General features: G+C 41.4%; 3 protein-coding genes across 3 annotated transcripts; all 3 read right to left on the bottom strand.

Annotated features, from left to right (window-relative positions):
- Nucleotides 1-2,083: 2,083 nt before the first annotated feature.
- LOC137353563 (ferritin heavy chain-like) lies at nucleotides 2,084-4,138 on the bottom strand. The gene is made up of 3 exons (XM_068019930.1): nucleotides 4,037-4,138; nucleotides 2,574-2,699; nucleotides 2,084-2,239 (listed from the first exon to the last, which is right to left on the bottom strand). Exons 1-3 carry the CDS (start codon nucleotides 4,136-4,138, stop codon nucleotides 2,084-2,086), a joined length of 384 nt encoding a protein of 127 aa, XP_067876031.1.
- Nucleotides 4,139-7,152: 3,014 nt separating this feature from the next.
- LOC137353436 (ferritin heavy chain B-like) lies at nucleotides 7,153-9,933 on the bottom strand. The gene is made up of 4 exons (XM_068019725.1): nucleotides 9,832-9,933; nucleotides 8,272-8,418; nucleotides 7,576-7,701; nucleotides 7,153-7,320 (listed from the first exon to the last, which is right to left on the bottom strand). The coding sequence occupies exons 1-4, from the start codon at nucleotides 9,931-9,933 to the stop codon at nucleotides 7,153-7,155; spliced, it is 543 nt and encodes a 180-aa protein (XP_067875826.1).
- Nucleotides 9,934-17,731: 7,798 nt separating this feature from the next.
- On the bottom strand, nucleotides 17,732-19,731 carry LOC137353562 (ferritin heavy chain B-like). Its single transcript, XM_068019929.1, has 4 exons — nucleotides 19,630-19,731; nucleotides 18,695-18,841; nucleotides 18,238-18,363; nucleotides 17,732-17,887 (listed from the first exon to the last, which is right to left on the bottom strand). The coding sequence occupies exons 1-4, from the start codon at nucleotides 19,729-19,731 to the stop codon at nucleotides 17,732-17,734; spliced, it is 531 nt and encodes a 176-aa protein (XP_067876030.1).
- Nucleotides 19,732-23,647: the final 3,916 nt, after the last annotated feature.

Raw genomic sequence — 23,647 nt, 5'->3', positions numbered from 1 at the left:
GCCAGACCTGCTGAGTACTTCCAGCATTTATTATTTTTATTTCAGATTTCCATCATCTGCAGTATTTTGCTTTTATGTTATATTTATATAGTGCTTTTAATGTAATACTATGTCCCAAGGTGCTTCACAGCAGCATTATAAAACAAAGTATAATGCCAAGCAACATAAGGAGATATTAAGTCAGATAACCAAAGGATTAGTCAAAGAGGTAGGTTTTAAGGAGGAAAGTGAGGTGGTGAGGTATAGGGAGCGTATTCCAGAACTTGGGACCTAGAGAACTGAAGGCACGGCCACCAATGCTGAAGCGATTAGAATCAGGGATGCTCGAAAGGGCAGAAATCTTGGAGTGTTGTGGGCCTGGAGGAAATTACAGAAATGGGGGAGGGGGATGTGGTTTGAGGCTATATAAACAAGAATGAGAAGTTTAAAATCAAGATAATGCTTGACTGGGAGCCAATGTAGGTCAGCGAGCACAGGGGTGATAGGGGCAAAGACTTTAACGTGGAATGACCAAAGACCACCGTTCCTTATAATTCCCTTAAACATCTCTAAGCAGCTATGCATGCATCTTGAAGGGACCACTGCCTGGGCACAACTTATTTGTTCTGTGCACGGCCCACACACAATTGCTGCAGGGCTTATAGGGAACATTGAAGACTGCAATTTGATTGCACTCACTGCAGTTCTCACCTGCGTTCCTAAATTTAACTTGTAAACACTGGGACAATTACAGCTGCAGCATCAACAGATGAATCTATTAATAGGGGTAAAGGAGACAAATGGAGATCTAACAGGATTTGGAATGGATGATTCCTATTTGGTATGAAATGTACAATGTACCTAAATACAAATTGATATATGTATGGAGGAGCTGCTGGTATTGGACTTATAACTTGAAGAGAAAATGTAAGAGGTTGGGGTGTGGTGGTCAATAAAAGGATAAATATCATTTTAATTCTTTGAAGTTATTTGCTTTGTGTATTTAATGAAATATGTTCACACCTTCCAGAAGGATTAAAGTACAGTTCCACACATTCTCCTGTTCCCTACCCAAGCTTCTATTGATATCAAGAACCTAATGAGAATAGAGTAAGAAATGCAAGAATTTTGTTTTCCAGAATTAAGTTCAATCCTTTCCCAGCAAGGAATCTATGCTTTCTCCTCTTCCCCCCTCCTCATGGCCAGTGAAATTATGGCATTTCTGGTTGACTTCCCAGCCACCCAATTGTTATTCCCTTTAGTACTTTGAATTTGCAGAACATTGCCCTTGTGAGCATTACAGCCAAAGCTGACCAGGAAGGCTGACGCAGCAGGTATGCAGCTAGCTGAGTGAGCTACAGCAGGTGTAACCCACAGTAAGAACTCAGACTAGGACTGGTAGAAGTTTACTTGAATACTAAACTTCTCATCCCACAGCATTAGTAGGATCGATCCCAAGTCTGAAATCATACAAAACGAATTTGCTGCAAAATATCCTCTAATAATTAATGCAAAGTTACATTTGCTGATATTTCAGTGTATGAGGTGTTAACAGATGTTCCATTGATAGAGAGAAGAACCATGCATAGGACACATTTCCTTGCATTTAGCTGCCTAGACCCCTAAACTCCAGTGTTTACTCCCTAAAAGATACCTCTGGCTAAGCTTTTGGGCACCTGTCTTATGTCAATTTTGATAAACAACCTAGTCACCTTTTTAAACTATAGTAAGAGATATTAAAAAAAAGTCAGTGTTGTTCACTTCATGGCTGGTTGCAATAAAAATTTGCTCCCACTTGAAATTGGATATTTAGCATATGGCTGAAAATGTCCAAGTCCCCACAGAGATCCCAGGTTGGAACAGAAAACAGTACAAGCCTGAAATCCAAGATAAAGTTACCAGTGGAATTCAGCTTACATCAAGCATCCACCTGATGAATGAAACAAAACTCACTTCAATATTGAACATTTATAGTTATATATCACAGATCGTCTTTAATTCTTAGTTGAAAGTCAGAAGCCATTATTTCCTAGAGGAAGATGATCTCCCACACAATTACATAAACAAGCACTAAATGCAATAAAGTTTGATTTCTGCAGTCAGTTCAGTCACTCTCCCCCAGGGTGAGCTTGTCAAACAGGTACTCTCCCATGCTATTCTCAGGGGCTCCCAGTCTCTTCAGGTTGGTGATGTGATCTCCAAACTTCTTGATCATCTTCACTTGCTCATCTGAGTAGTGAGTCTCCAGGAAGTCACTAAGCTGAAACAAAAAAAAGGGAAAAACTAGTTATGTCCAGCAGCAGAAAGAAGGAGTGCATGATCTTTCATTTTAATCCCATTGCACGAGAGGATAGTCAAGTGATGCAATTGAGATTAATTGCATTAATTCATCAACTACATCAAGTTTAAAACATGCGCAATAGGCACTCAGCATCTGGGTCACATTTGCTCAATGTCCACAAGATGCTAACTAATTCCCTTGCACACCCATCGTTTCCCCAAAATATTCAAGACAGACAACTATTAGGCATACAAATCTTTTGAATAGGCAAGTGTAAACTTAAAAAAGTGCGTGTTAAATATCAAGAACTTACATGAGGGTCAGTGTTGCCAGTGGAGAGTTTGTGCAGATCCAGCAGACTCTGGTTCACATCCTTCTCCATCTGCAGAGCTCTCTGCATTGCTTCCAGACCATTGCTCCACTCATCCTGCTCCGTCTTCTGAAGAGGAAAGTCAGAAACTTCACTTACAATGAATTAAACAAAAACAAACACTTAACAGTACCAGGAAAACAGGGGTGAAAAGCAACCAGAAATCCATGTTGCCAGGAACCAATGTGTCACAAGAATATAGAATTACTGCATTAAACCATCATAACCATGGAATCAAATTGGAACAAATTGCTCTAAAAAGTATTTGAAGGGACCCAGAAGGCAGCCACTCCTTCATTAAATCCAACCTTGATGTCCTCCAAGATTATTCGGCCTCCACATTTATTCTGGAATTATCAGTTTCTCAGCGTGCTCCCATTCCTCATGTGACTGCTCCTTGAAGAACTCAGCAAAGTGACGCAGGGCAACATCATCCCGGTCAAAGTAATAGGACTATGGGAGATAATTTAAATGAGTCGAATCTATATTTAAATACATTGTTCATGATTTTTCTCCCTTCAGTTAACGTTCTCAATCTTCCAAAAAAACCCAAAACATTTTTCTAAAGTACATTCCTTCAGATTTTGGCAGCTTCTTCTTTATATACATAAATGAAGATTCAACAACTAAACAGAAATAAAAAAAGTTTGAGTTGACATTTCATGTCAAGTCAAGGTAAATTCTACAGCTGGGTAGGTACCACTCCTTACTTCCCATCATTCAGTTGAATGAAACTAAGGCCACAATTGCCCTCTCAGTTTGGGATAATACCTCAGCACGGCCTTGAAAACAAGAGTTCTCTCTAGTGTCCTAGAGAATATTTATCCTTTAACCCACACCAGTAAAACAGATGGATCAAATTACTATGCAAGCTGGAATTTTAAAATTTCATTGGCTGTAAAGCACTTGGAACATTTGAGATAGTGAAAGGCACCGTATCAATTCATATTCTATGTTAAACCAAAAAGTCAATAATTTTAGAAGGTTCATACTAAAATTATAATAGAGATCAAAGGTACAGTGAACAAAGCTTCAAACATCAGGATTTCACTGCCAATTAGAAAACAAAAACTAATAATCTGCCAACATTTCATCAGCTCCAATCATCCCAATAAGATTGAACCTTGTTGAATATCAAGAAACACTTGACCAAGTTTATGCGATTCAGTAACAAACTCAAACAGCAGTTGAACTAATTATATATTAAATCTCAATAGAGAGCAGCTGCTACAAGGAACAATCCATTAACTCAACATCACCCTGTCTTACACACTTGAAGCACACGCTGCCCAAAGATGTTTCTTCCCAGGTAAAGAAATTAAGAGAAATATAACTACAAGCCAGTTCATTGAAATGGAGAAATTCCAACTTTTTAAGGATGTAGTAACAAGGAATACAAAACTCACCATGGACAGGTAAACATAGGAGGAATAGAGCTCCAGGTTGATCTGCTTGTTAACAGCATCCTCACAGTCCTTGTGGTAGTTCTGACACACTTGGGAAGCCATCTTCACGATTTCTAGACACAGTTATTGCTCACCATCACCTAGAAAATTCTGGAACTAATCCTTTTTAGTAGAAGCTCTTGTACTTATACTATTGCAGTCAAACAGGGAATGACATCACCATGCTGACTGACAATCCCTGATAGCCACTCAGGAATCTTCTATAAATCCAGGCACCAATTAACAAAGGAGAGGGGATGAGACACAGAGCCGGAGTTTTGGAATATAGGAAGATTTGGGAGATTAGGCTATTTTGGATTCCTTGACCTTCTTCAAATCTGAAAATGTCTCATTGTTTGATGCTCTCTGAATCGCAACTTTGAATTAAATTAATTTGCTCTTTTTGCTGAAGTGGCTTTTCATAATTTGGTCCAGTTTGGTACCGGTAATGAACCTAGGAGCTGATACAATATTCAAAGCTGGTAGAAAGGTGACAGCACAGAACTCATCATGTCTGTGCCAAAGCATAGCAATCAAGTTGTCTTGAGTGAATTTGCAAACCAAACATTGCACAGAAACTGGAAATTCCATCCTGTGGATGGTGTGAATCACCCCTAGCACTAATGTAGAGAATGGGGAGGATTGGCTGCAGGGGGCTTCAACTGTTTAATGGATAGTGGGATGTGGCAGTTTTGCTTTTTATTCTCGTGAAATGTTGTCTGGTAAAATTTAGTGAGAATGAGAGGGAGTGAACATTACTGAATACAGTGTCACCCACTGACACGTCTCCATTTGGTACAGTGTGTTTTGGGGCAGTCTTAATGGACCAGTTGGTCTTTTCCTGCCCATCAATTCTGTATGTTAGATGAGTCCTTTTATGGTCAACTTTCAATGTGGCTAAAGAATGTTGGAATCTGATTAAAATGATATGTGCTTATTCTCTTACAGCCTGGGTCGTCATAGATTCTTACAGCACAGAAGGAGGCCATTTGGCCCATCATACTTGTGCTGACTCTTTCCAAGAGCAATCCAAATTAGTCCCAATCATCTGCTCTTTCCCCATAGCCCCTGCAATTTATTTCCTTTTTATGTACATATCCAATTCCCTCTTCAAAGTTATTGAATCTGCTTCCACCACCCTTTCAGACAATGCGTTCAAGACCATAACTCGCTGCTTAAAAGTAATTCTCATCTGCCCTCTGAATCTTTTGCCTCATGTTAGTGTTTCTCCAAGATCCAATCTGTTGACATCTGGTTTCATTGCAGAGTGGTTCAATCCTGGATTAGGTGATGAGATATATCGGCTGGTATTAAATCTGTTTTATACAGGGTGGCAGTGATTCATATTAAGAGTCATCAATCAAGCTACAGGCAGAGATACAGGAGAGATACCACCAATGGGCACAGTTGACCCACCTGAACAGAAAACGTATCCAGGTATTTAACATCTGTTCTGGTCAAAAATGATGAGATGCAGTGAATGGCCTGCTGTTGCAAAGGGTTTTGACCACACTGATGGATAGCACTTGGCCACCCAGGTGAACAGCAGAGACTTTGATCAAGGCCTGTGGTTACTGGTTGAGGGAACTATTGATTGATCCTTTCTGCAGGACCTCTTGGAATTCAGTATCACTGCCTGGAGGGAGTACAGATGTTGAGGTTATGAGAAGCTCAATGTGCTGAGAAGTATCCTTTGTCATTTATAGATTTTCAAACAATAAAAGACTGAATAAGATTACTAAAAATTTGAGATAAAAGACAAAAATGAAATGATTGAAGACTAATTTTATTGTACTCAATTCTAGTAAATTACTAGAATTATCTTTAACTATTGGATTACTACCATTGCAGTAGCAACAGTTGAATCCATTCATAGGGGCAAAGGCACCAAATGGAGATCTAGTACAATTTCAAAATGATACTTGTCATTTGGTATGAAATGTACAATGCATCTAAATACAAATTGATTCATTTTTGTCACTATTGATGTTGGGTTTATAAATTGATGGAACAGATATGGGAAGGGGCAGAGAGCAGGAAGGAGTGATTTTCCCCCAGGTGTCTATTTAATTTGCTTAGTATCTTAATTAAGCACATTCACTCCTCCCAGAAGGATTTATGTGAAGAGCACAGTGCACACAGACATTTCTCACCATTCAATATCTTACCTAACTTCTTGGTGAGTTATGACAGACAAATTATTCACTAGAGCCAACAAGATCTTTCTCAGAACTAAATTTCAATCTTTTCCCAACAGGCAATCTGCACTCCTTGTCCTCACTCCAACCCCTATCAAAAATTATAGTAGCAGTAATGAGTTTAGTTCAGTGAATTACCATAGTGTATCCCATAGTAGCAACTCAATGGGATTGGTAAAAGCTTACATTAGATACCTAAACTGCTTTTTCCAGGGCAGTTTCTATTCTCAGGTAGAATTGAACATGCAGCAATAGTCACTGGAAAACATCCCTTGTATTTTTACACATTTAATAACTATTGCAATTTAATAACTAACTCCTGCTAACTATAGTGAAAGCAGTTCCTTGTATTTAACTGCCTAAACCTTTCAGCCCAAGACATATTCTAAAACCAGGGCTATGCAGAAAGCTTTGGGCACCCATCTCACCTCCATCAAACTTTGGTTATAAAACATTCAAAAAGGTGTTTCATTTTACATCAAGATGCTATGATAATTCAAATTAGTATATTGCAACTAGATGGAGAAATGCTGTAATTCATTGAAATGAAAGCAAATTTGTTTTGATGCAAGGTATACCCAGAACTAGAATCAGATTTTGAACATCCAATTCAAATCCATCAGAATTTCTCCAGAAGGAAAAAATAAAACTATTAGTGTCATTTGTCTTAATAGCATTAATACATGGAGGCAAACCCAGTCCAATATTGAACATTTTTTTTTTTTTTTTTTTTTTTTTTTTTTTAAGTTCAAAGCCCAAGTTACACAGCTCTGTACAAAGATAGGAAATGGTTCCCTCCAGGATGGGGCAGCAGGGGGTTTCCTATACAAGACTAAATCACATTAAATACAATAGATTTCATCCCTGCAGTCAGTTCAGTCACTCTTCCCCCAGGGTGTGCTTGTCAAACAGGTACTCTCCCATGCCATTGTCAGGGGCTCCCAGTCTCTTCAGGTTGGTGATGTGATCTCCAAGCTTCTTGATCATCTTCACTTGCTCATCCAAGTAGTGAGTCTCCAGGAAGTCACAACTGAAAAGAGGGGAAAACTGGTTATGTCCAGCAGGAGAGAATGGAATGTTTCAGCTACCTCTTGGACTGGAGGAGTCAAACTTACACCACAATGCAGGTTTGCTCCAGTGATGCTGTAATTGCTGTGCAATAGGTGCTTAGTTCCCAGGATCATGGAGACATTGAGCCTCCATTCCCTAAAGTTCTCAAAAGACACCAGCACAACTATCAGGCATGAGATCTTTTGAATCAGCTCAATAGTGATATTCCACCACCCCACATTCAGAACTTACATGAGGGTCAGTGTTGCCAGTGGAGAGTTTGTGCAGATCCAGCAGACTCTGGTTCACATCCTTCTCCATCTGCAGAGCTCTCTGCATTGCCTCCAGACCATTGCTCCACTCATCCTGCTCTGGCTTCTGAAGACGAAAGTCAGACAGTTCACTTACAATGGATTTAACAAATTAAAAAAAAAGATAATACAAGGTTTAGTTTAGACATACAGCACTGAAACAGGCCCTTCAGCCCACCAAGTCTGTGCTGACCAACAGCCACCCATTTATACTAATCCTACATTAATCCCATATTCCCTACCACATCTCCACCATTCTACCACCTACCTACACTAGGGGCAATTTACAATGGCCAATTTACCTATCAACCTGCAAGTCTTTGGCTGTGGGAGAAAACTGGAGCACCCGGCAAAAACCCAGTCACAGGGAGAACTTGCAAACTCTGCACAGGGAGTACCCAGAACTGGACCCGGGTCGCTGGAGCTGAGAGGCTGTGGTGCTAACCACTGTGCTGCCCACAAGATAAACAGGAATGGAAATCAACCAGAGGTCCATGTTACCAGGAACCAATACAAAGCATAAAAAAATGTACTGCATCAAGCCATGAACCAAAAGTGAACTAGTGATCTAGAATGCATTTAAAACAATTAGTCTCAGGGGATCCAGACAGGAGGCCACATATTCATTGAATCCAACCTTGATGTCCTCCAAGATGATTCGGCCTCCACGTTTATTCTGGAATTTCAGCAGTTTCTCAGCGTGCTCCCGTTCCTCATGTGACTGCTCCTTGAAGAACTCAGCAAAGTGACGCAGGGCAACATCATCCCGGTCAAAGTAATAGGACTGTGGAGAGAATTTAAACAGCTTCATGCTGAAAGATCAGTGTAGAAATTCACACACTTTAACTCCCAGTTAGTGAGCTCAGTTGAAAAGTAAATATCATTTGTTAACTAGCAAAATTTTGTTTTACTAGTAGCTTCCTCCCGTTATGCAAAATGAAACGAATTTAAGTCAAAAAACCCAACTACATTTCAGATTAAAACTCCGTTTGATACCACCTCCTACTTCCAATCAAATGGCCCATCAGTCCACATGTGGGCTTAAAATTTCGGTACAATTTCAGACAGGTGAATTCTCCAGTCTCCTGGAGAATGTTTACTTTCAACTAACACCAATTATATGATTGGATCATTCACTCATTGTTCAAGACAGTTTTCTGTGCACTCCCAAATTACAAGGGAATACACTTCAAAAAAGTAAATCATTGGCCATTAAAGCACTCCGACATACCAAAGCAGTGGTGAAGTGTTCTGCAAAAATACAAATTCTTCACATGCTAATGTGGGCATGCATCTACAGAAGAACCCTACATCCAGTAGTTTTCAGGGGACATTAGCATAGTGGTCATGTTACTTGCATTATGGACTAATCCAGAGGTTCAGACTTATGCTCCAGAGACACTAGCTCAAATCCTAACAGCAGTTGGGGAATTTAAATTCAGTTAATAAATGTGGAATAGAACATGACCATGAAGTTACAGCAATGTTGTAAAAACTTCTGTCACCAATGTCTTTCAGGGGAGGAAATCTACCATCTTCACCCAGTCTGGCCTACACATGACTCCAGATCTACAGTAATGTGGTTGACTCAATTGTCCTAGCAAGACCCTCAGTTGTGCCAAACTGCTACAGATAAAGATACCTACACAACATGGACTGCAGCAGTTCAAGGCACCACCACTTCAAGGGACACAATAAAAAAAAAAAGGCTGGCTTTCATTCACATCCCAAGAATAAAAACTCCAGGTTTTACACTGCAATATGTTGCAATGGACATCTAGACAGCAAACAGGCTTCAACAACAGAACTCAGTGCTTCACTTCCAGTTAAAGGCAAGTAAAATGATGAAGGACCTGCCAATATTTCACCAGCTCGTCACCCCATTGAGACAGGACCTTGTTTAATGTTAAGAAGCACATGATCAGGTTTGAAGCTCAGTTACAAACTAAGCCAACAGCTGAACTAGTTTCAGCTATTTATCTTCAGAGCAGCTGCTACAAGGAACAGTCTATTAACTCAACAAGTTTACCCTGTTATGCACAGGAAGCACTCACTCAGCAAAGACTAAACCCCACCCTCACATCACCAACCTTTTGGGAGCAGGGTGGCTAGTCAAAAGAAATAGTTTAAAATCCAGAATATTGAACTGGAGAAATTACAACTATCAGAATCCAGTGGCAAAGGACACAAAACTCACCATGGAAATATAAACATAGGAGGAATATAGCTCCAGGTTGATCTGCTTGTTAACAGCATCCTCACAGTCCTTGTGGTAGTTCTGACAAACTTGGGAAGCCATTTTAACTTATACTGTTCACAAACAATAAGTTCAAACACAACAATAGAATCTCTTCCTGACAAGCTCTTGTATTTATACTATTGGGACAGTCTGCATTCAAATGGTGAATGACATCACCAAATCACCAATGCCTGATAACCAGTCAGGAATCTCCCATGAATCCAGGCACCAATTGACAAAGGAGACGGGATGTGGGGGTTGGGTGAGACCCAGAGCCAATCAGAGCTTTGGAATACAGGCAGGTTTGGGAGGTTAGTCTTAATGATATCACTGCTTTTGGATTCCTTCAACTAACTCAAATCTGAAAATGTCTCGTTATTTAATGCTCTCATTTGAATTACTTTTGCTGAAGTGTCTTTTCATAATTTGGCCAAATTTGTTACTTGCAGGGAACTATGGAGCTGATACAATATTCAAATCAATCAAGTTGTCTTGAGTGAATTTACAAACCAACCTCTGGACAGAGAAATGGAAATTCCATCCTGCGGATGGTGTGAATCACCCCCAGTTCTAATATAGAGAATGGGCGTGTGTTTGAGGATTAGCTGCAGGGGGTATCGACTGTGTCATGGAAGGTGGGATATGGCAGATTTGCTTTTTTTTATGAAATGTTGTCTGGTCAAACTCAGTGAGACTGAGAGGGAGTGAACATTACTGAATACAGTGTCACCCACAGACACGTCTCCATTTGCTGCAGTGTGTTTTGGAGCAGGTTTGATGGACCAGTTGGTCTTTTCCTGCCCATCAATTCTGTATGTTAGACGAATCCTTTTATGGTCAACCTCCAATGAAGCTAAAGATTATTAAGATTATTTGAATCTGATTGAAAAGATGTTACTCAGATTTTCTATAACAGCCTGGGTCATCATAGATTCTTACAGCACAGAAGGAGGCCATTTGGCCCAACATATGTGTGCTGACTCTTTCCAAGAGCAATCTAGATTAGTCCCAATCATCTGCTCTTTCCCCTTGTTCTGCAATTTATTTCCTTTCCACGTACATTTCCAATTCCCTCTTCAAAGTTATTGAATCTGCTTCCACCACCCTTTCAGACAATACGTTCAAGACCATAACCCGCTGCTTAAAAAGATCTCATCTCCCCCTCTGGTTCTTTTGCCTCATGTTGGTGTTTCTGAGATCCAATGCTTTGACATCTAGTTTCATTGCAGAAGTAGTTCAGTCTTGGATTATGTTACGACCAGGTGAGAAGGGGTCGAGGGGTTCCCTCTCAGCCTTTGCCTGGTTTAACCGTAACAGGGTTTAATTTTTTAAAAAGCACCGTGTTTTAGCTCCCCCTTAGTGAGTCCTTGTTCACTGCTTTCCAATTGTAAGGCCAAGAAATCAATTCAGACAGGGTTTCTTAGATTTGAACAAGAAAGGTAGAAGTTTATTAATCTTAAACTCTAATCCGGTTAACGACTAAGAATATGCAAGGCGACCCCGCGAGTATGCATACGCGATAAACACAGACGCAGATAGAGACAGAAAAGTAGAAAAGAATAAAGGGGAAAAGTTTGAGGTAAGAAATGGGTTTCTATTTTTACTGTCCTCTAAGTTCAATGTGGAGTCTCTGGTTGCCGGTCAGACTTGCAATTCATTGGGGCCCAGTGCACGCTTCAACTTGTTTCAAGGTCGGAGTCTTTTCTCTCGTGAAGTTTACCTGTCTTCCGTGGGTTCAGTGGCTTGTGGATTCTGCCATCTTAGCAGTCATCCTGGAATGTGAGCTTCCTCACCTTCAATCTCTGGCGATCACAGCACATTTTGGGTTAAGTGGACCAGGGAATAGTCCTTTGTCTCTCCAAGCACTGTCTGTTAGTATGCAAATGTTTTTCCAGCCAAGTGTATGGTGATTTTTTAACAAGTCCTTTCTTCACTCCAGCAACAGTTTAAAATCAATGTACGTGTGACAAAATTAATATGCCTCATTCTTGGCAGGTCGGGGTCTGCATGACAATTAGATGAGATGTGATGCCTCGCATTAAATCTCTGTTTTAGATGGGCCAGATAGGGTGTCAGTAATTCACATCCAGAGCCACCAATCAAACTACAGGAACGAGCCTCTCGGGAGAGATGCCACCAATGGGCACAGTTGACCCACATGAACACAAAATGTATCCGGGTATTTAAACCTGTTTTGGTTAAAAATGATCCGAGATGCGGTAAATGCCCTGTGGTTGTAAAGGATTTTGACCAAACTGATGGACATCACATGGTCACTCAATGACCACCCCGGTGGAGACCAGAGACAGGGATTCAGGCCTGTGGTAACTGATTGAGGAACTATTAATTGATCCTTTCCACAGGACATCTTTTAATTCAGTATCACTGCCTGAAGGGATTAGGAATGTTGGTGGTTATGAAAAGCTGTGTGGTGAGAGGTATCCTTTATCAGTTATAGATTTTCACAATAGAAGATTGAATAAGATGACCAGAAACTTGAGTGATGTGAAGACATGAGCATTAAATGACTGAAACTTCTTTATACACACTGCAGTTCTCAAGTAAGTTACTAAAATTAACATGTAAACATTTGGATTACCATTGCAGCATCAACATTTGACTCCATTCAGCGGGGTGAAGGCAGCAAATGGAGATCCAGTACAATTTCATATTGATTTCATATCAAATAGCAATGTCCCTAAGTATAAATTGATACATTTATGCAGTTCTTGGTATTGGGATTTAGAAATTGATGGAACAGATATGGGGAGGGTGTAAGTGCTTGGTTAATTGTTTTGCATTTAAACACATTCACTCCTCCCTGAAGGAGGGTGTTTTGTTAAGGGCACAGTGGCAGATGTATACCTCGCCCATCAATATCTCAATTTCTTAAAATGAAGAGAACTATGACAGACATGTTAGTCACTCCAGCAACATGAGATTTTTCAGAACCAATTTCAATCCTCTACCAAGGAGGCTGCACTCCTTGTCCTCTCTCCACCAGGGGAAGAAGGACAGATAGCATTTCAGGCGGCTTGCCAATTGTAGTTACCTTTAGTATCATGAACTCAACTAAGTTCAATCATTAAAATAAAAGCAAAATACTGCGGATGCTGGAAATCTGAGATAAAAACAAGAAATGCTGGAACCACTCAGCAGGTCTGGCAGCATCTGTGCCATGGGACGGGGACGAGGTGGTGGGGGTAATGGAGGAGTGGACCAGGTTGTCGCAGAGGGAATGATCCCTTCGGAATTCTGACAGGGGAAGGGAGGGGAAGATGCGTTTGGTAGTGGCATCACGCTGGAGGTGGCGGAAATGGCGGAGGATGATCCTTTGGATATGGAGGCTGATGGGGTGGAAAGTTAGGACAAGGGAACCCTGTCACGGTTCTGGGAGGGAGGGGAAGGGGTGAGGGTAGAGGTGCGGGAAATGGGCCGGACACGGTTGAGGGCCCTGTCAACCACAGTGGGGGGAAATCCTCAATTGAGGAAAAAGGAGGTTTGGGGAACTGAGGCCTAGGCAGATAAATACAAGGAACTGTTTCCACTAGTAATTGTAACTCCTGTTAACCTGCCTCTGAATCTGCTGTAATTTGTTAAAATACAAGGGATGTTTCTACAGTGATTGTATTGCCCTATTTTGAGTCTGCAGATAATTCTTTCTAAAATAGAAACTGCCCTGTGGGGAGAAAGCAGTTTAGGTATTTAATATAAGCTACCAATCCCATTCTGAGTTGCCGCTATACTCAACCAAATGCATTCCTGTTATCTTTTTGGGGTTTTATGGGCAGAGCACCACAAAACAATGGTGCAGACCAGCAATGATTGAACTTAAACTGAAAGCAAGAAATGCTGGAACCACTCAGCAGGTCTGGCAGCATCTGTGGAATGAGAAGCAGAGTTAACGTTTCGGGTCAGTGACCCTTCATCGGAACTGACAAATATTAGAAAAGTCACAGGTTATAAGCAAGTGAGGTGGGGGTGGGGCAAGAGGTAACAAAGGAGAAGGTGTAGATTGGACAAGGTCACATAGCTGACCAAAAGGTTGTGGCAGTTTTTTGATTTTCATTCTCATAAAATTCAGCACATTCAGTGAGACTGAGAAGGAGTGAACAATACTGAATACAATGTCACCCACAGACATGTCACCATTTACTGTAGTGTATCTTGGGGCAGGTTTGATGGACCAGTTGGTTTTTTCCTGCCCGCCAATGTATGTTAAACGAGTTTTTTCAATGAGGTTGATGAATATTTGAATCAGATTGAAACTGTGGGAATAAAATGTTCTGCAGTAATATGGCTCATCAATTTGGTGTTTGACCTAGATTCAATGTCTTGACATGTGATTTACGAACATATGAATTAAGAGCAGGAGTAGGCCACTCGACCCCTCGAGCCTGCTCCGCCATTCAACAAGATCATGTCTGATCTGATTGCAACATCAACTCCACATTCCTGCCTACCCCCAATAACCTTTCACCCCCCCCTTTGCTTATCAAGAATCTATCTACCTCTGCCTTAAAAATATTCAAAGACTATGCTTCCACCGCCTTTTGAGGAAGAGAATTCATGATCCTCTGAGAGAAAAACATTTCTCCTCATCTTGGTCTTAAATGGGCGACCCTTATTTTTAGACAGTTACCCCTAGTTCTAGATTCTCCGACAAAAGGAAACATCCTTTCCACATCCACCCTGTCAAGGCCCCTCATATGTTTCAATCAAGTCGCCTCTTACTCTTCTAAACTCCACCAGATATAAGGCTAGCCTGTCTAACCTTTCCTTGTAAGACAACCCGCCCATTCCAGGTATTAGTCTAGTAAACCTTCTCTGAACTGCTTCCAACGCATTTACATCTTTCCTTAAATAAGGAGACGAATACTGTATGCAGTCCTCCAGATGTGGTCTCACCAATGTCCTGTATAAATGAAACAAAACCTCCCTACTTTTGTATTTGATTTCCCTTGCAATAAACGGTAACAATATTAGCTTTCTTAATTACGTGCTGTACCTGCATACTAACCTTTTGCGATTCATGCATTCGGACACCCAGATCCCTCTGCATCTCAGAGCTCTGCAATCTCTCACCATTTAGATAATATGCTTCTTTTTTATTTTTCCTGCCAAAATGGACAATTTCCCACTTTCCCACATTATACTCCATTTGCCAGATCTTTGCCCACTCACTTAACCTATCTATATCCCTTTGTAGCCCCCTTATGTCCTCTTGACAACTTATTTTCCTACCTATCTTTGTGTCATCAACAAATTTAGCAACCATACCTTTGGTCCCTTCATCCAAGTCATTTATATAGCTTGTAAAACGTTGAGGCCCCAGCACTGATCCCTGTGGCACACCACTCATTACATCTTGCCAACCAGAAAATGACCCATTTATGCCTACTCTCTGTTTCCTGTTAGTGAGCCAATCATCTATCCATGTCAATATCTTACCCCCTACACCATGAGCTTTTATTTTCCACAATAACCTTTGATGTGGTACTTTATCAAATGCCTTCTGGAAATCTAAGTACAGTACATCCACCAGTTCCCCTTTATCCACAGCAAAAAATGTTACTTTTTCAAGGAACTCCAATAAATTAGTTAAACACGATTTCCTATTCATAAAACCAGCTGACTCTGCCTGATTACCTTGACATTTTCTAAGTACCTTGGTATAACGTCCTTAATAATAGCTTCTAACATTCTCCCTATGACAGATATTAAGCTAACTGGCCTGTAGTTTCCTGCTTTCTGTCTCCCTTTTTGAATAAAAGAGTTATATTTACTATTTTCCAATCTAATGGAACCTTCCCCGAATCCATGCAAAAGAGATTCAGATTTTCAGTCCTGGATTTGATGATGTGATGTGTTCCCTTGGATTAAAACTGTGCCCCCATCACCCAATCCCTTCAAATGTAAAGACAGAAATTTTTCTTCTGGAGAAAAAAACATAAGTTCTAGTCCATCAATTAGGAGGCTTGCTCGGGTCTGGAAAAAAAACCCGACCCGAACCCGGCCTGGCCCGAGTCCTTCCATTTTTTCCCACACCTGACCCAACCCGAGCCCGAAAGTCTGATCCGGAAGAGCGACCCATCCCGAACCCGACACACGTCGTCGGGTCCCGTCAGATTCGGGTCAGGTAGCAGGCCTTTAGCCTGCTATTCTTCGTAGTCACACTGTAGGAAATGTATCAGCATGGAGTGGGGTAAAGATTGACCTCAGTTGCGAACATAGTCCAGAGAATGTTTGCAGCTCATTCAAATCCAAGATCAACACAATGAGTCAGCTGAAGCCATTGCTTTTTCTGAAATATGGATCAGTTAAACCAAACAGCACTCAAATCCACACTAACTTGTAGAATTTTATCTCATCGGTGTATGAAATGAGGTGCTATTAATCTCCAAAAGTGCCTTTGAGAGATGCAAAGACATTAATGTGGGATGACTGAAGACTGCAATATCATTGTACCCAGTGCAGGACTCAACTAAGTTCTGAAACTTCATTGTACACACTGCATTATTACAGCTGCATCCATATTTGAATCACAGAAGACAAATCCAGTACAATTTAGAAACAATGATTGCTATTTGTTTTAAAATGCACACTGGACCAAAATACAAAGTGATACATTTATGGAGAGCCCAAGAATATTGGGATATGGAACCATACAAGCACAGATAGAGGCCATTCGGCCCATCACATCTTTCATTTACCCCTTTGAAATTTTTTATTTCAAGTATATGCAATTTCCTTGTCAAAACTAAATTAGCACCTATTCAAGCAGCCCAAAGCTTTGTAAATTCAATATTTCCAATTCCCTATTGAATTCATTGAGCCGTTGTATGGTCAAAGTGTTTCAGGAGAAATAGCTTTGTGTAACATGCTTGGTGTGTTGAGTTATTTGATGAAATGCCTTTGCTTCCATTTGCTGATGTATAGTTCCATATGCTCTTATTTTTCCTTTAGTACTATAGTCAGTTCCTCAGTCCTGTAGAAGGGTTGTAGGGGGTAAGGAAATAGGAGTGGCTCTCAGCACACATTTCCCCACAAGTTGCCAGTTAAAAGCAAGCAGACATAGCATTTTACCTTGATTTCCCCAATCACAGTGGCCTGCGTGTGATGAGTTTAATAACTTAATGCAAGTGAGCTCAAGTTACTACTGTGAGTAGGTCTACTCTGCACTGCCACCAAGCTTACCAGAGTCTGCAACAGAAGTAATGAGCTGTTTGTAGTAGCTGAGGTACAGAACCAGACTTCAAAAATTAGGTATTGAACTTCCAAGAGCAGGTACTATTCTTAAATAGGATACTAAACCACAGCTTTATGGTCATTACTCTGAAATGGTTTAATACCAAACCCACTGGAAAAACTTTCCTGGTGTTCATGTCTTGCTGTATTGATCAATTAACAAGAGCTTGTTGCCATTTGTGGAAAGGGGCAAGATAAGTATGTGTCAGCAGTAGTGACTTGAATGACAGCATTGGTGGTTATGGCCAGTTGCAACATGATCATTGCTTTGTCAATTACATTCATGGTACACATAGAATCAAGTTTACACCATCGTATGGCTCAGAAATACAAAATCATGTCAATACACCAGAAGGAAAGTACCAGCACATACCACAAGAGTGACGAGAGTGAGGAGCTACTGCAGAAAGTTCATAATTTCTGGTTATTACAGAATAAGCAACCACTCAAGAGGGCCATTTTAAACACTTTATTCAATTATATTTCATATTGGAGAGCCCAGTTCACAGTTCTTCTACAAAACACAAGCAATCAGTCCCTAAAAAGATGACAGAAAGAGCAAGGCCTACATACATTATTAAACAAAACAAGCTTGAACCCTGCAGTCAGTTCAGTCATTCTCCCCCAGGGTGAGCTTGTCAAACAGGTACTCTCCCATGCCATTGTCAGGGGCTCCCAGTCTCTTCAGGTTGGTGATGTGATCGCCAAGCTTCTTGATCATCTTCACTTGCTCATCCAAGTAGTGAGTCTCCAGGAAGTCACACAACTGAAAGAAAAAAAAAAAAAAAAGGGAAATGAGCTACAAAATCAACAGCAGATCAAAAATCTTAGTCCTGAGAGAGTTTGAATTTTATTGCACTGAGACTAGAGGATGTGCAAGTGATACAATGGAGATTGATGGAATTACTGCATTAGAAGATAAATAGATGTATAGTACCCAGAATCACTGGGACACATTTGCTTCCTGTCCACAGGAAGTAAGTCACCTTTTCCTCTCCATCACCTCTTAAAGAATCCAGAGACACCACAGCACAAAGCTATGGATATAGGTTTTCTGAATGACAGTAAAGTTTAATCAATTCTAATTTACCCAAGAGCCCACATTAAAGAGCTTACATGAGGGTCAGTGTTGCCAGTGGAGAGTTTGTGCAGATCCAGCAGACTCTGGTTCACATCCTTCTCCATCTGCAGAGCTCTCTGCATTGCCTCCAGACCATTGCTCCACTCATCCTGCTCTGGCTTCTGGAGAAAGGTCAGACAGTTCACCATTAAGCAAACAATGCAGTCAAACAAACCAATTCCTGTAGAATTGGAAAAAAAACAAGAAATGCTGGAACCACTCAGCAGGTCTGGCAGCATCTGTGGAAAGAGAAGCAGAGTTAATGTTTTGGGTCAGTGACCCTCCTTCGGAACTCCAGCGTTCTCTTTTCACAGATGCTGCCAGACCTGCTGAGTGGTTCCAGCATTTCTTGTTTTTATTTCAGATTTCCAGCATCTGCAGTATTTTGTTTTTACCCTATAGAATTGAAACTGCAGTTCAATCTGTTGAAGGGAGCTGCTTATTAAATCTAACCTTGATGTCCTCCAAGATGATTCGGCCTCCACGTTTATTCTGGAATTTCATCAGTTTCTCAGCATGCTCCCGTTCCTCATGTGACTGCTCCTTGAAGAACTCAGCAAAGTGACACAGGGCAACATCATCCCGGTCAAAGTAATAGGACTGTGGAAAGATTAAAAATAATTAGCAAGGTATCTCACAAGAGCAATTAAAATGCATATTGTACACAAAGTTAAGCTCAATGTTATCCCTTTTAAGGTCAAAGTGTACATTTCCATCATAGGCTTACTAGGGGGCTGTTTGACCCAACTGCTTGTCTCTTCACTAGGCAGTCACACCTGGGTGTCTCTGGAGATGAGACAAGTAATGTCTGCCACTATGCTAGAGGCCTTCACCTAGTGAGCACTAGAGGGACAGGAGTGTTTAATTAAATTTAATATTTTGTCTCTGAAAGGTAAGTTTTAAAAAAAATTGACAAATTCATTGTGCCCCTTGAAATGGGCACTCACATTTTAATTGTGAATATTTATTAATTAATGACAGCTGTTAACATAGGCCTACTTACTTAACAAATGCTAAGATCTCAATAGAAAGTTAGCCATTAAAGTTACCAATTCAACTTTAATTGCAATATCACTTGAACATGTTCAAAATGATAAATTGGTCAATTTAAGTTATAATACATCTAGAAGTTAACATTAAGATTTTTTCACCAGAATTACAAGAGTATTTTTCAGAACTAAACTTCATACAAAGTTTACAACCCAGTAAAAGGGAATCATTGAGATTTAAGACACTCAGTACAGCAACTGCAAGGAACAGAAAAGTTTATTACTGTTCATATAAGTCAGATATGTCACTACATTACAACTTTAAAAACAATACATTCATTGTGCATTTACTACAGTGTGATTAAGTGAGTTGAACTTAGGAGTTGAAATAAAACTCACCATAGACAGGTAAACATAGGAGGAATAGAGCTCCAGGTTGATCTGCTTGTTAACAGCATCTTCACAATCCTTGTGGTAGTTCTGACACACTTGGGAAGCCATTCTAACTTCCTAAATAAACCTAATTCCCTACCAAGCTCCAGTATTTATAGTATGTGGACAGCGCGCCTTAAATACAGGGAGTGACATTCCAGCTGATGAGTAACAACTCCCAGTAACCAATCAGAGCTCTATACTCACAGAGGACACCAATCAAGGATAAGGTGCAGTGGGGATGATACTTCAGACCAGGCAGAACTTTGCTGATGGGCCCCATTGGATGAATACTGCAGACAAGTTCAAAATATTACACGTGGGAAGCAAAAATAAACAATCATGATCATCACGAATGGTATTCTTTTCTAAAGTAACACATAAGGAGACACTATGTTTCCCCAATGTTACTAGATCTGTAGCCGCAGGATGCGAAGGGACGAGTGAGAGAAAGTCAGGATCTTCTTTTGGGCTTGCTAGGCATAGCTAATTCAGCAATTTGTTGTTCCAGGACTGGTTAGGCCCATGGGGTTGGGATGGTGGACAGCTGGTTGGGTGGGGTCATTCTGTCTGCCTGTTTCTCTTCTATCGTCTTGCAGTTGCCCAGATGGCCCTGAGGGAGGGAGCATGTGGTGTCCACTGGTACCCTGGATGCCTTCTGCCACCAGTGGGCACCTCAGGATTTACAGTATCTTGCACGTCAAAAATAAGATCCTGATTTTGTAGGGAAGGTATCTTTTTGTTGCAATGGCACTTGATCCTTATATTTTGAATCTTTTTAGCTGAATTGACTATCTCATATTACTGGTGACCTAAAAGAGGCACTTTTCACTTCAATCCCACTCTCCTGATCTTGGCCACTTGGTGTGGAGGGGAACGGGTGAGAGGACCTCCTTGTGGGTCTGCTCCTGGGGTTGGCCAAGGTGGCTACCCCATCAGGTCCAGGCAGAGCATGGTCGAGGGGACAGATTTGTCCAGCTACCCGCATCTCTTCCATGGCCATGCCTGTGCCCGGTGTCCCTGAAGAGGGAGCATACGGTGACAACCAATACACTCGAGATTTCTGTGATCGGTGGGCACCGGAGGGACTGCAGTGCACAGTGGATACAGAGAGTAAAATTATAATTTGATAGTTTTTTTATATTAGTTTGATTATAATTTATTGTGATTCTATTGTTTGTGGCCCTTTAAAAGGGGGACATTTATGGTTTAAGTATTTCCAATTGATGATTTAATCATCCGAGTTGGCAGCCAAATGAGTAGAACCAAAACACTTTGACTAAAAAAATAAAAGGAGTACATGTTGTGATGACTATTAATTGGTCACTCTGGGCAACCCAGCATCATCATTATTGGACCATCAAAAAAGTTCCAAGCAGTGACATCACCAAGACCAATTGCCAAAGCCAGCCCATTTTCTTTTAATTCATTCACAGGTTACGGGCATCGCTGGCAAGACCAGCATTTATGGCAGAGTGGCTTTCGAGGCCATTTCAGAGGGAAGTTGAGTCAACCACATTGCAGTGGAATTACATATTGGCCAGATCAGGTAAGGATGTCAGATCTATTACCCTAAAGGACATTGGTTAACCAGATGGGTTTTTATGATAATCTGGTAATTTCATGGTCACCATTGCTGATATTAGCTTTTTTCTATTAGTTGATGGGACGTGCACATCACTGGCAAGGCCAGCATTTATTGCCCATCCCTAATTGCCCTTGAGAAAGTGGTGAGCCGCTGCAGTCCTTGTCGAGTAGGTACACTGCAGTGCAGTTTGGAATGAGTTTCAGAATGTTGTATCATTTGGCGGGGAATTTGACGCTGGTTGTGTCCCATGTGCCTGCTACCCTTGTCCTTCTAGGTGGTAGAGGTCGCTAAGTTTGGAAGATGCTGTCAAAGGTGAGTTGTTGCAGTGCATCTTGTAGATGGTACACACGGCTGCCACTGTGCGTCGGTGGTGGAGGGAGTGAATGTCGAAGGTGGTGGATGGGCTTCCAATTAGGCAGGCTGTTTTTTTCCTGGATGGTGTCAAGCTTCTGGGTGTTTTTCTGAATGGAGGGATGTGACTAGTGGTGTTCCGCAGGGATCAGTGCTGGGACTTTTGCTGTTTGTAGTATATATAAATGATTTGGAGGAAAATGTAGCTGGTCTGATTAGTAAGTTTGCGGACAACACAAAGGTTGGTGGAGTTGCGGATAATGATGAGGATTGTCAGAGGATACAGCAGGATATAGATCGGTTGGAGACGTGGGCGGAGAAATGGCAGATGGAGTTTAATCCGGACAAATGTGAGGTAATGCATTTTGGAAGGTCTAATGCAGGTGGGAGGTATACAGTAAATGGCAGAACCCTTAGGAGTATTGACAGGCAGAGAGATCTGGGCGTACAGGTCCACAGGTCACTGAAAGTGGCAACGCAGGTGGATAAGGTAGTCAAGAAGACATACGGCATGCTTGCCTTCATCGGTTGGGGCATAGAGTATAAAAATTGGCAAGTCATGTTGCAGCTGTACAGAACTTTAGTTAGGCCACACTTAGAATATTGCGTGCAATTCTGGTCGCCACACTACCAGAAGGACGTTGAGACTTTGGAGAGGGTACAGAGGAGGTTTACCAGGATGTTGCCTGGTCTGGAGGGCATTAGCTATGAGGAGAGGTTGGAAAAACTCGGATTGTTTTCACTAGAACGACGGAGGTGGAGGGGCGACATGATAGAGGTTTACAAAGTTATGAGCGGCATGGACAGAGTCGATAGTCAGAAGCTTTTTCCCAGGGTGGAAGAGTCAGTTACTAGGGGACATAGGTTTAAGGTACGAGGGGCAAAGTTTAGAGGGGATGTGCGAGGCAGGTTTTTTTACACAGAGGGTGATGAGTGCCTGGAACTTGCTGCCGGGGGAGGTGGTGGAAGCAGATACGATAGCGACGTTTAAGAGACATCTTGACAAATATATGAATAGGAAGGGAATAGAGGGATATGGGCCCCGGAAGTGCCGAAGGTTTTAGTTTAGGCAGGCATCAAGATCGGCGCAGGCTTGGAGGGCCGAATGGCCTGTTCCTGTGCTGTACTGTTCTTTGTTCTCTTTGTTCTTTGTTCTTGAGTGTTGCTGAAGCTGAATTCATCTAGGGAAGTGGAGAATATTCCACCGCACTCCTGACTTGTGCCTTGTAGATGGTGGACAGGCTTTGAGGAGTCAGGAGGTGAGTTATGCACCACAGAATTCCCAGCCTGTGACCTGCTCTTGTAGCCACAGCATTTATATCACTGGTCCAGTTCAGTTTCTAGTAAATGGTAAGCCCCAGGATGTTGATTCTGGGGGATTCAGTGATGGTAATGCAGTTGAATGTCAAGGGGAGAGGATAGATTCTCTCTTGTTGGAGATGCTTATTGACTGGTACTTGTGTGGTGAGAATGTTATCAGCCCAAGATTGAATGTTATCCAGGTCTTACTGCTTGCAGGTACAGACTGCTGCATTATCTGAAGAGTTGCAAATGCAACAAACACTGGACAATCATTAACAAACATCCCGACTTCTAACTTTGTGATGGAGGAAAGACCATTGATGAAGCATATTTGGGCCTAGGAACTGTCCTGAGGAAATCCTGCAGCAACGTTCTGGGGCTGAGGGGAATGACTTCCAACAATGAAAACCATCTTCCTTTGTGCCAGGTATGACTCCAGCCAGTGGAGGATTTTCCCCAATTCTCATAGCCTTCAATTTTACTCGGGTTTCTTGATGTGAAACTTGGTGAAATGCTGCCTTGATGTTAAGGGCAGTCACTCTACTTCTGGAATTCAGCTGCTTGTCCATGTTTGGACCAAGGCTGTATTGTGGTCTGGAGCCAAAAGATCCTGGTGGAACCCAAACTGAGCAGCTTATTGGTGAGTAAGTGCTGCTTGATAGCACTGTTGACGACACCTTATCAATTCCTGACTAGATATGACAGATCTGCAGAGCTTTGATCTGATTCATTGGGATTGCCTAA

This window comes from Heterodontus francisci, chromosome 41 (assembly GCF_036365525.1).
Source record: "Heterodontus francisci isolate sHetFra1 chromosome 41, sHetFra1.hap1, whole genome shotgun sequence".
Taxonomy (NCBI): domain Eukaryota; kingdom Metazoa; phylum Chordata; class Chondrichthyes; order Heterodontiformes; family Heterodontidae; genus Heterodontus; species Heterodontus francisci.
The sequence above is the reverse complement of the archived record's forward strand: the minus strand, read 5'-3'. Positions and strand labels throughout refer to the sequence as shown.

What these genes read in the sequence shown, in the direction of transcription:
- LOC137353563 (XM_068019930.1), bottom strand. Translation starts at nt 4,138, where the DNA reads ATGGCTTCCCAAGTGTGTCAGAACTACCACAAGGACTGTGAGGATGCT. An exon ending in CCTATGTTTACCTGTCCATG is followed by an intron (nt 2,700 to 4,036) that starts GTGAGTTTTGTA and finishes TTTCCTCTTCAG; the next exon opens with AAGACGGAGCAGGATGAGTG. An exon ending in CTGGCAACACTGACCCTCAT is followed by an intron (nt 2,240 to 2,573) that starts GTAAGTTCTTGA and finishes TTTTTGTTTCAG; the next exon opens with CTTAGTGACTTCCTGGAGAC.
- LOC137353436 (XM_068019725.1), bottom strand. Translation starts at nt 9,933, where the DNA reads ATGGCTTCCCAAGTTTGTCAGAACTACCACAAGGACTGTGAGGATGCT. An exon ending in TCATCTTGGAGGACATCAAG is followed by an intron (nt 7,702 to 8,271) that starts GTTGGATTCAAT and finishes TTTCGTCTTCAG; the next exon opens with AAGCCAGAGCAGGATGAGTG. An exon ending in CTGGCAACACTGACCCTCAT is followed by an intron (nt 7,321 to 7,575) that starts GTAAGTTCTGAA and finishes GGACATAACCAG; the next exon opens with TTTTCCCCTCTTTTCAGTTG.
- LOC137353562 (XM_068019929.1), bottom strand. Translation starts at nt 19,731, where the DNA reads ATGGCTTCCCAAGTGTGTCAGAACTACCACAAGGATTGTGAAGATGCT. An exon ending in TCATCTTGGAGGACATCAAG is followed by an intron (nt 18,364 to 18,694) that starts GTTAGATTTAAT and finishes ACCTTTCTCCAG; the next exon opens with AAGCCAGAGCAGGATGAGTG. An exon ending in CTGGCAACACTGACCCTCAT is followed by an intron (nt 17,888 to 18,237) that starts GTAAGCTCTTTA and finishes TTTTTCTTTCAG; the next exon opens with TTGTGTGACTTCCTGGAGAC.